The sequence below is a fragment of the Poecilia reticulata genome, chromosome 6, assembly GCF_904066995.2.
Source record: "Poecilia reticulata chromosome 6, P_reticulata-male-v2, whole genome shotgun sequence".
Lineage (NCBI taxonomy): Eukaryota > Metazoa > Chordata > Actinopteri > Cyprinodontiformes > Poeciliidae > Poecilia > Poecilia reticulata.
Genome location: NC_088835.1, coordinates 25,126,893 through 25,138,922, shown reverse-complemented (window position 1 = coordinate 25,138,922; position 12,030 = coordinate 25,126,893). Strand labels below are relative to the sequence as shown.

The window sequence follows — 12,030 nt, the reverse complement described above, 5'->3', positions numbered from 1 at the left end:
GTGCTTGAGTCCTGGGCTCAAATCCCATCCTGGGCTCTTTCTGCATGGTGTTCACATGCGGGGGTTCTCTCTAGGTACTCCAGCTTCCTCACAGCCCAAAACCATGACTGTTAAATTTAATGGTCTCTCTGAAATGCTCTTAGATGCGTGTGTGCATAGTTGTGCTTTTCTGTGTGGCCTTGTGATTGGCGACATGTCCAGATTCCAGGGTGTGCATGCATGTCTAGGACTCTCCATGTATTCTGGCTGCCTCCTACAGTCCACGGCATAACAGTTTGGTCTAAATTGCCCTTAGAAGTGAGCAAGGATGGACAGATGTTGCTACTGTTAAAGTCACATCAAAATAATAACTTTTTTCTTACACAAAATATGACAACAAAGATAATTATTAAAACAAAAACTTCAGAAGTGAAAAAGGTGAAACACCTAAAAAAGTACTTTGCAAAATGTATGCTTCGTGCTAAATTGCATGTTAATATGTGGTTTATAATGGAGGAATGATAAATGTAGTTTAACTTTCTTTTAACTGACTGAATTGCTAGAAACCCACAAATATCTAGTGTTGCAATCCAAACCTACAGTGGTTTTAGAGGTCAGGGGAATAAACCCGAGTCTAAATTTGGTGCATGAAAAACTACTTTTTCCTGTTTTCCTTTTTTACTACTTGACATTTTTGTAATTTTCTACTTCATTGCCATTACAGTTACAAACACAGTTTATGCCAATCCTAAACCACAAACAGTGAAAAGTCCTCTGTAGTTTATAATTAAACTTGGATGATTTGCAGCATATGCCTACTGCTGCTCCTGTTTGTCTTGTCATAAGAAGGACGTTTTATCTGTTGTTGTTTAACAGAGTTATAGTTATCATGGGGATTACCAGTTTATTTTATGATCACAAACTCTAAACATGATGACACCTGGTGACAAATTCAGCACATTACATTGAGTTGGAAAAAAACATATAAGCTTTTAGCAAATCAAATGTTCTTATAGCTCGATTAAAACGAAACACACTGTACATGAAGAGTACTTAAAGAGCTTGGTTACTTAATAAGTAGAATATGAGAAGTACAGAAACAAATGATTGACACTGAACAAAATACAAAACATATTTTAAAATAATTAACTAAAGTAAGAAGCAGTGAAAAAAAAGAACAATAAAAAATCACAAAAAGTATGATTGGAAATATACATGACCACTACAGTACGTTCATGTACTGCATACACATCAATTTGTTTTAGCCATTTACATTAGTACATTTATAAAAAACAAAGTAAGCTTTCTTTAAACATAGTGCATTGGAAATTGCATCACACAAATGGAGTAACTGCTTCTAACAAACCAACTCTAATGTTTTCCGTTATCTCCAGTGCTTCCTGTGAGCCAAAAGTAATTGCAGGCAGGAAAATGCTGCTTCACTTTGTGGCTGACTGCCTTCCACTAAAACCATCAACACATTTTTTTTTTTTTTTTACTGTGCTAAATCTTTGTAACATCCTGTAATTCAAGTTTGTGCATGACTGACTAACTGTGCAAATTTTAAGTGTGCTTCCATTGATGTAATACTCCATGAATGCCTGAATCTAATGGCTTATTTCTGACTCAGGCATCGGTCCAAAATCGTCGAACACCCTGTAAGCGTGCCTGTGCTTTAAAAAACTATTTATGGTTCTTGAAGTTTTGTAGATTTTTGCCACGCCTTACACCTCGCTGTAGTTTTTGGAATTTTAAGTAGAAAATGAAACAGTCTTCCATAAGTGAAAGAAAATGGATGCATGGCTTTTGAGATTATTTACAATTAAATATCTGAAAAGTGTGGCATGCCGCATGCATTTGGAAAGAAAAAAACAAAAACAAAACAACAACAAAAAACACTGTGTGGCAGAGAACTAACACTGCCAATAACCCTGAACACATCATCCAGACAGTGAAACATTGCAGTAACAGGATGTGGAGATGCTTCTATTCCACCAGGATAAGAAAGCAGGTCATAAGTTGTAAAACTGGGCTATCCTTGAAGAAAACATGTTAGAGGATGTGTTAGACCTGAAACTGGAACATATTTATGTATTGGAAAGGCCCAGTCAAAGTCCAGGCCTAAATTTGGTTGGGAAGTTGAGGGAAGACTTGCTTTTCACGTTCCCTTTCCATTCATTCTGACTGAGGTTGACGAATGGGTGAAAATGTCAGTCTCTCAATATCTAACGCTGTTAGAGACGTATCACGAAACGCTTCCAGGTGTACATACAGTGAGACGTGGCTCCAGCAGGGCTGACTACAAACACATGCTATTCTCGTATTTTTGATTGGAGATAAAAAGTGAAAAACATTCATTTTTCTTCCATTTCACAGGTATGCACTTTGTGTTGGTGTAAACTTAAGGGATGTATGAATTCTTTTCCAAAGTACTTACACAAAGCAGCTGACTGCATTTCAAATGCAATATCAACATCGCCACTTTAACATATCTTAGTGTTTAGCCCTAGTTTTGCTTTTCACTCTTCCTGGATCAGGATTGTGATCACAGCTGAAGCCTACCAAAAGCTCTTAGATCTGCTCAGAGGTTTAGCAGGTTTGCCACCTTGAGGATTATTAAAATAACCTTTGCATTCTGCAAAGTCTTGCTGGAAAAAGCTGGCCACGCGGCTGGTCTCTGGTGGGATCCGACCGGTTTTGAAGGAGCCTTGCAGGTCCATGTCGATGCAGAGAACCCCAGACAGCAACCGGTTCTTGTACCGGTCGAACACGTCCTGCATTGAAGAGCCGCTGCTGTTCATCCAGGCAGGAAAGAGGTTGCTGGAGCTGGGCTTGGATGGGAGGTACCTGTAATGGTGCAGCTCCAGGTGGCAGAACAGCCTATTAGAAAAGATTGCAAATGAAAAATCAGCTCAAATGATTGTAAATAAATACAAAAGAAAATATATTATTATAACTACATGTTGAGAAAAGGTTCGTGCTGAGCTAAGTTTATTCACAAAGTGCCATGTTTTGCTTTTCAGCAAAAAAAAAAAAAAAAACTACACAGAAACTCTGAACTCCTTTGGATTACCTCTTTAAAGGAGCATAGTTTTGCAAGATTTATTTTAACATACAACTAAAATAGTATGTTTACTGTCTAAATCTAATGTAGTGACGGCAGGATGTGCAAAAACGCAACTATTTCTCATTCGGTGTCGGCGTGATTGTTGACATACTTTGAGTTCCTGCCACCCTCAAACGGCTAAAATGATATGCTTCTGCAAACCCTGCAAAGCTGAAATCCTGCCAAGATCAAATGCTGCCGAGAGCAGCCTCTGTCAGTCAGGTGTGTACAGACATGCCTGACATGTTACGCAACATTAGGCTGCGACTGTAACCGAGTCTGTTTCATGAAGTACCTGGCAGACACGTGCTGCGAGAAGTTTCTGGAAGCCTGATGCAGAAGACGCTGCAGGATTTTCACTATCTGCTCTCGGATCCAGCCCACATCCTCCTGCACATCTGGAAGCCACTCCAGAAGCCTGCACATGGAAGACATCATCATCAGTCGGCGCACAGCGTAAGCATCCCCAGGAACGGCGATAAACATTGCCCTCAACTATCAAAATGGTGCACCTGGTGAAGTCTTGAAGTAAAGTTAAGTTAAGAGACCTGGTGATGAAGAGATGCCATTTTTGTGCAGTCCTCACTGTTCATGGTTTCAGGAAAAGTTCAGGTCTTCATCCAACCACGTTTGTGCCAGTTCCAATTGTTTTAAACATAGCAATTGCGAAGATGAGTTTAAATATGGACAAATGTATGGAATTAACATTTTTCTTTTAGCCTTTATCACCTTAACACACATTTGCAAATTGAGAATGAGATATTTGGCTGTCTTTTTCATTGTGAGGTGAGAGAAAAGGGCAACTGTATCAGAGGAATAGTAACTCAGGGATTACTAATTGATAAGTTCATAAAAACTGTGAAATTATAAAAAAAAAAAAAAAAGAAAAAAAAGAAGAATAAAGTAATATTGCTATTGGTGCCAATAACTGTTGCAGCTGTGACAATGAAAAAGCACATTTCAGTTAATAGTTGTATTTTTCTTAGTGTTCAGTGTGATATTAAGCCTCTACATTACAAGAAGGAAGTTAATCTTGCAGCCTTTTACCAATTTTCATAAGGGGTGAAAATAATGACCACACAAAAAGTGGATGAAATAAACTTCAAATCTTTCAAACTTCAAAGCCGTTTCAATACTTTAAAAACGTTGTTTCCTGAAAAATGGCTTCTGTTACGAAACATATAAGCAGACACGTACAACACTATCAGAAACAGTGGGAATGGGGGTGTGATGTGATGAAGTCACACATCACCTGAGAGTCAAGGACACGGCAGACTCCAGAGGCAGAGTGTAGGGGAGCATCAGGGCTGATGCCATCCTGAAAGGGAGCAGGTTGCCCAGAGACTGCACCAGGCTCCTCCTCTCCAGGCAGGCCTCCAGTAGAGCTGCAGGGGGCGCCAAACACGCAGAAGTTAAAGAATTTCACATGACTCGTAAGTTATATTCACGTTTAGTGAATATAATTTTCCAACGTTGTTAACTTTGGGGCTTTAATTTTGCATCTGAAACATTCTTTTCTCAAGGTGGATGGATAACACAAATTAATTTTAAAAAATAAATAAATACTTGGGTGCCTAATTGGATGAATTTCTTGTGAATTTTCTTCATTTCACACCAGCTTAAGTATATTCATACACAAGTCCCAGCTTGACCTCACGTCTTCTTGGCAGAACCGGTATAGATCACTCTTTGCAGAGACTTTTAAGCATAGCCTACACATTTTTAGCAGCATTTACGATAGCTTTGTTTTGGATGGAACGATTATAAAACTTAAAGTTGACGTACAAAACCAGTTTTGATATGTATATGGGATTCTTGTCCAGTTGGAACCTCTACAGAAAATACAATGTTTTTCCATCTACAAAGACATGTATAACAAAGTGCTGGAAAGAGCTAATTTGTTCATTAGAAAAAAATTGACATGCGCTTAATAAGAAGTATATTAAGTACCACAATAAGCAAGCAAACAAAAACGTTCAGGGTCAGCAGTCGGATACATAAACTTTACTGGAAATGTGTTTTTGCAATGGCTGCAATAAAAACTTAAAAAAGGACTCGAGAACATGTTTAAGAATTGCTTTAAACCTTAAAAAAGTCAGATGTTAATGAAGAGAAGAACAAAACAAAACAAAACAAAGGCTGCTGAAGACTTTCACACAAACTGTAAATAGATCTAATAAAAATGGTACACTGTCAGGTTGAGTGAAATCTTACCTTTGTGCACGGCAGGTGGAAGGTACTCGATGATATGCTCGTCTAGTGAGGAGCTGGCATGAAGCTCAACTTTTGCCTCCACCTGTGGCTTCTCTTCTGCCTTGTTGTTTTTCTCAGCCCTCTCTTCATCACAAGCCTTATGTTCTTCTCTGTTGGCCAGCAAAGGTCTGTCTGTTTGAGGCCCAGTGTAACTAAGCAATCCTGAGTTTCACACAAAACAGGAGATATAAGCCTTACTGATTCATCAATCTATTCTATACGAAAATATAATATCTCTGCTAAATGTGCTTTTTTAAACAACCAAATATAAATGTCACCCCCTTGTGTGTACTTAAATAACTGTGGTGAGTAATTCGAGCTTATCACAAGAAAACACAAGCCGATTGATTTGCTGACATGGTAGCAGGAAGCATGAGTTCTGATAATGTATCAGGACCGACACGCTGTGTACAACATAAACGTTCGTGATCAAGAGACAAAATCAAGAAATCAATAATGCTGGTTTGTAACCAGATTTACTCAAAGGAGCTTAGAGGCTTTTCGCAGAATAAAGCAAGTCTTACCGTTTCTCTTTAAAAAGTGCAGAGCGTCTTTGTATCCCTGCTTGCACATTCCCTTCATGACCTGCATTCAAACACACATTTATGTTTATCTTTTATGTGTCAAAGCAGCCCAGTGTCATCACTCCATCTTGCATGCTGTTGTTTGTGGGTTTTAAGGTACTAAACGTTACCTTTTGTAATGTTTGTAAAATGTTTAAATTGTTGAGGCGATTGACTTGAATTTTGTGTTTTGATTTTGTTTGTGTCTTCAGATATTTCATTATGTCTTTTCATTGTAACGTTTGCAAAAGTATGACTTTATTGTGGTGTGTGGTGTGTGTGGAACCCAGGAGGAATAGCCTCTACTATTTTAGAGGCTAGTTGGGATTCTTAAATAAACACAATAAATAAATTTATAGAAATCTCAAAGTGCTACAATCAGTAAAACAATTAAACAGCAACGACTACGGACCATAAAACACAGATCAAAACATCAAAAGATTAGAACAGTGGTCCCCAAACTACGGTCCGCGCCTCCACATTTGGTCCGGCCCCTGAACACACGTGTTTGTTATAAACGCCGCATTCTTTGAAGCAATGCCTGTAAGTAGCAGCTTATACTTCAAAACGAGCCTTTATGTTAACATATGAGGAATTCCTATGTTAAAGTTACTTTCCCTCAATGGAATATATACTAGTCAGTCCCAGTGACCATTTCACTAACGGTTTTTGCCCATGTGCTTTCTTTCTGGGTAAAAATCAATCGAGAAACGCAGCCCCCCTTCCCCCCCCTGTCAACAATTTCCGGCAACGCAGGTGATAAACGTGTAACACTTTTTCTTTTTCCACCAGAGAAGGAAAAAGTTATGTGGCCCTCACAGAAAAACGTTTTGGGACCACTGGATTAGAACAAGACACATTAATTAAAAGAAAATCATAAAAAAGGCTTTTCTCCAACTGCTTTGCACTTGCACGATCACAAATATCGAAGGTTTAGCATGACAAAATGTGGAAAAGCTCTAAGGGTACGAACGTTTTACTAGAGAAAGGCCTACCATTGGATTTGGTGGGAAAAGCGCCCTAGAGACTCTGTATAGGTTGGTGAGGGTGAACTGGATGCTTGTGTTGGTGAAACGCAGCTCGTGGATGTTGGTGGAAGTGTCTCGAGGGCAGATGTCGCTCTCTCCGGAAAAGGGGGAGACGGTGATGGTGTTCTTCAGCTCATACTGCGGCAGGTTGTCGGAGATTCCCCCGTCAACATATCGCTGAGCGGGAAAAAGATGAACAGCAGCAGAGCAAACAGAGTCAGATCAATGAATGCACAACGTTTCCACAAACAGAACTGATGGGGGGATTCATCTGCAGTGCAGGAAATAAACAGGATGCGATAATAGTGAGATCATATCCTGTGTATTGATAAGGGCAGGTTTTTATCAAAGGTTATGAAATGTCAAAGCTGCAAAACCAGACTTTTAAAAGAAATCAATCAAGTAAACTATAGATATAAATTCTCCCCTACAGAACAACAGCTTAAGCTTTCTATTTGTTTGCTATTTTTGTTATTGATCTTGATTAGAATTTTAAAAAATTCACAGGGTTCCATGCAAACAACATGCCTTTAGCGACGTCACATGAGGCACAAAGCAATTGATCATAGCTGTTGATTTATTATTATTATTATTATTATTATTATTATTATTATTATTATTAGTATTATTATTATTATTATTATTAACCTCTTCATTCTCATGTTTTTGAGCAAATCTTTTCTTCTGGCGTGTACTCTTGTTTGTATTCTGCAGAGCTGCATTTAAGAACTGGAACCAAGCATGAGAATAAATTTATCGTTGTCATCACAGCATATCCTAGAAAGTTTTTTAAGAGTCAAAATTTGGCACAGACACATAGAGTTGGATCATTTACCACTCTAAATCTGTCAGAATTTGTCAAAAGTTGCTTGTTAACTATAATTTACGCCAATGCCAGCAGATTAGCTGATCCCAACCATATACACACAAATCCGGTTTTTTTCTTCAGGGTGTTTATCAAAATTTTAGCTTTCTGTGAAATCCTGCAGTGCCAACCCATACATTATTGCACAACTATTGTTTTTTATCGTCAGTGTACATTTGTGAGAAGAAAAACTAAACCACTGGTAAGCCTCTTTACACACACAGAAATTGTGTGTGTGTAAAGAGACTGTGACATCAGGATTTAAGTCACAAGAGGGCACTAAGTAAACATCAAATCACATGTGAGGCCACCTGGTCACATTTTGGCTCTGCCACTCTCTACGTTTTACCTTAATCCAAACACAGACACACATACACAGACACACATACACACACACACACACACTACACACACACGCACGCACGCACGCACGCACGCACGCACACACTCTCTCATACAGTGTTACACTCTGAAAAACCAGTCACAAAGTTCACAGTGGGAGGGCGGTACTGCCAGTGATATTTCTCAGAATAAGCCTTTGCACTAGAAACATGCCGAACAAAACAGAAAAGAGGAAAAAGAAGACTTTCCAACCTCCCTCCTGAGAGTAAAATTTCAGACAAACACTAACGCTAGTGGAATTTTATAACCACTGTTTACACACACGTCCATTAGGAACAAACACATTCTGAAGGAGTGGAGGGCCCCAGTGGGTACGGTGACAGAAAAAGAGAATGTGCCAAAAGCAACAAGGACAAAACAGAATGAAATAAAACACTTTGAGTTAGAAAAAAGACAGACTGTTCTTATATCATATCAGAAAAATCAGTTTTCATGTAAATCTCCCCAAATCACAGAGTTAAATTCAACTCAATCAGTCTGAAAACAGAAGAATGGCAACAACAGGAAAAGGAACAGAGAATTTACTCACCACTCCTTGAAGTGTGGGAGGAATGAGGCCACAATACACGGGGATGTAGGCACTGCAGACACATGCCTAATAAAAAAAACAAATAATTGTAAGTTAGATACTTGAGCCCTTTTTGGAGTGAATTTGTATGGGCAGAGTAAGAGTGTGAGAATTAGAGGAACTTCACTTGTTTCACTCCAGAAAAGTGAGAATAGGCAACCCTGGAAGTAGCAGTAAAAGGTGTCTAGTCTTTATATTATTTAGTATATACCTGAATCAGCTCCTCCTTATTGTTGAAGTGAGACACCAGGACGTTTTCTCCATCTGCCACCCGGGTCAGAGAGATTCCCAGTCGCCCGTTGGCTCGGTGGGGGCTGTCGGCGGGCAGAGTGCGCCTCAGGACCTGACGTACAATCTTCACCAGGTTAAAGGTGGGATGCATGGGTCCAAGGAGCCGCTTCCTTGCCTCTTTGGCGACTTCAATTATGCTCGCCCCAGCATCTCCTGCAGTTAATTACAGGACCGGAGGGTCACAATCATGTGGATCACAACCAAACATCAGGGTTAGACACTTTTGTGGGCGTAAACTATTAGACTGCAATACAGTATTTGAAATTATATAGACAAATAAGCATCTTTGTACAGCTTTACAAGGAATTCGATGTAAATGTAGCACCCAATATGTATTATTCTGAGATGATCTAAACGACAAATTGGATTCTCTTTATGTATTCATCTGGGTTCATGGGAATTACTGAGCAGAACCTGGAGATAGAAAAAGCTAAAAATAACAACCTCCCAGAATGACAATATTAATAAATAACAACAATTAGCATTGTTTTTACACTGAATAGTTAATATATAGACACTAAGATAATTTTTAGATACAGTTATTTAGGTGAGCTATTTCATTAAAAAAAAAAAACATCAGAAAAAACTAATCATTTTGTTTGATATTACTTTAACAAAACATAAAACCCAGTCAGGTTCAAGTTCAGCCCATTAGTATGAACAAAGTTACGCTAAGTTAAATGTTTTTAAGTTTTCCTCTTTTCTAAAGAGGGCTGAATTTAATTTGAGACAGTTTCAGTCTGAGCTGTACCAACTCAGTTCAAGAGAGGAAACTTGTTACCATAGGTAACTTAACTAATGTATTAAATTAAAAATAAGAGAGTTTATTTTGATACCTTACCATTACATTAAGTTATTTGCATTTTTTATTCTATTTATTTTACTTTAGAGATACTAAAAATGCTACATCCACTTGCTGAGGTAAATGCTATAGTTTTATGGTCTCAATCTAACTCATATTATTGCTCATGTCAACTTGAACAACCTAAGTTAAAAATATAATGTTGGGTTAAGGTACACTATGTACTTTTTAATTACTATTTTGGTTTTGTTAACAGCCTGACTTTCACAGAAAATAACTGTTGTAAAAGATTTATATGTTACAGTGCATTGAAAAAAATAATAAAAACTTATTTGAACATGTAAGCAAACTTTACTACCACTTGTTTGCTTTTCTTTGTATATAATTTTGTTCATTCTTTTATTACACTATGTTCAATAAAGTCAGACTCTACTCAACTCAAATAACCCCCCCCCAAATCTTTATTCTTAAGACACTTATGATGATTTAAGGTGAGAAGAAGAAAGATTTTATTTGAGCTGAAACTAAAAGTAACATTAAAATAGGTTAAACTGGATGCCATAGTCTCGCCATCCTTTGCAGGTGCACACAGGCAGCAACCGGTACATACCAAGACACACTCCAGTGACCAAGGCAGTGGCGGTGAGGGCCCCAGCAGAGGCTCCGTAGATGTGTCTGGCGTTCTGCACCAGGAAAGGAGCCTGCTCCAGCAGACAGCTGGCCACACCGATGTGGTAGATCCCCAGGAAGCCGCAGCCTGCGAAGGAGATGCTCCAGGGCGAGTCTAACGGGAACATGCTTGTCCAGAGCTGTGCCCGGGAACGCAGAAGTTTAACTTTGAATTTAAACGTTACCCTTCACGAAACAGCTTTACACGTTTCTTTTGTAATAGCAGACGCTTAAATTTTTAAGCATTCCCCTTTCGCATGACGTACTTAAAGTACTAAATCTTTACCTGTTAGTTTTGTTATTGCACAGCAGATGTCCTCAGCTAACGGTTAAAAAAAATGAATATAGTTTAGAAAGCAACACGCAAATCCCTTAACACTGAAAGTTCTTAACAGCTTTTAAATAAGCTAGATCGGAGGAAATGAATAAATACGTAGTAAACTTTGGGCGATTGTTATTATTTCACATGCTCTGTTTGCGTAATCAAGAGGGAGGATACAGGATGAACAACTTGACCAATCACATTTTAGCCGGAAAGGAACCTTGACCAATGAGAATTGAACAAAGCTACATTTAAACCAATCATAGCTTTCATCGCTGAGTGGCTGATGAAGTCAGTTTGCGGTCAGTTTTTTCTGTCATTGTCAAAAGTTATTTCCCTAGGCGGAACTCCACGTTTTGTTTTGTTCAATGTTTATGTTCCTAACTTAAAAAAAAAAAAAAAAAAAAAAAAAACAACAATTCAGAGACCAGAGGTCTTATTTTGAGTTTGTTTCACAAGGTGTACTGATTTCTGGAACCCTCTGTTTACATGACAATCGCTGAAAACCACAAAGCTCCATATGAAGCTTTTCATTTCAGTGCCTGTATATTTCATAAGGGATCTGTAACTTTAACATTTCCTGTTATTAAAAATATTGGATGTTTTTAACAAAAGGAAAGTTGAAACCCCAAATATTTGGTATAGAAAGTGCACTGTGGAATATCTCTGACTGATCACTTCCTTGAATAAGCTGAATAAGCTTGAATAAGCTGTTGAATAAACAAAACAACAACAAAAAAAAAAAAAAAACAGTCCATGTTGAGAAAGGTCCAGATTAACACATCCTATTGTGAAAGCAGGAAGTGCTACTTTCCCTGAGTTTATAGATTTCTATTCTAAAAAGATACCACTGTCTGAATGAGCAGTAATGATTAAATGCAGGGGGAGTCTATAAATGTCAGAGACAATTCCCCAAACATCGGATATTAATATGTCAATCCGGATATTAATATTAACATATTACTATATTAATGTCCAATGTTTGGGGAATTTTCTCTCTCATTTATAATATTATAATTATCTCATGAGATATATTATAAATGCTCCTAGTGGCGGGGCCAGACTGGGCGGCTTTCCACCCAATTCTAGTTTTGCAGATTCCCATTTAATATCGGAGGAAAATTGTAAATTATCACAAGTTGTAATAATAAGAGAAATCTACATATTCAGTGGAAGTAGATG

General features: G+C 38.1%; 1 protein-coding gene across 2 annotated transcripts; it reads right to left on the bottom strand.

The window, feature by feature from the left end:
• Positions 1-863: 863 nt before the first annotated feature.
• Positions 864-11,210, bottom strand: pnpla2 (patatin-like phospholipase domain containing 2). 2 transcript variants are annotated; one of them, XM_081608243.1, is made up of 11 exons: positions 10,813-11,210; positions 10,468-10,666; positions 8,976-9,208; positions 8,726-8,791; positions 6,897-7,106; positions 5,863-5,923; positions 5,300-5,500; positions 4,338-4,470; positions 3,381-3,503; positions 2,248-2,859; positions 864-2,210 (listed from the first exon to the last, which is right to left on the bottom strand). In XM_081608243.1, the coding sequence occupies exons 2-10, from the start codon at positions 10,652-10,654 to the stop codon at positions 2,538-2,540; spliced, it is 1,536 nt and encodes a 511-aa protein (XP_081464369.1). In that variant the 5' UTR covers positions 10,655-10,666; positions 10,813-11,210; the 3' UTR covers positions 864-2,210; positions 2,248-2,537. The 2 variants fall into 2 exon arrangements, with proteins under 2 accessions (XP_081464369.1, XP_081464368.1); XM_081608242.1 differs by having other exon boundaries at positions 10,468-11,210.
• Positions 11,211-12,030: the final 820 nt, after the last annotated feature.

Excerpts from the sequence above, each read along its gene's own strand:
- pnpla2 (XM_081608242.1), bottom strand. The coding sequence starts at position 10,654 with ATGTTCCCGTTAGACTCGCCCTGGAGCATCTCCTTCGCAGGCTGCGGC. Across the intron at positions 7,107-8,725 it reads CTCCCACACTTCAAGGAGTG|CGATATGTTGACGGGGGAAT; the intron begins GTGAGTAAATTC and ends TTTCCCGCTCAG. Across the intron at positions 5,501-5,862 it reads GCACTTTTTAAAGAGAAACG|GATTGCTTAGTTACACTGGG; the intron begins GTAAGACTTGCT and ends TGTGAAACTCAG.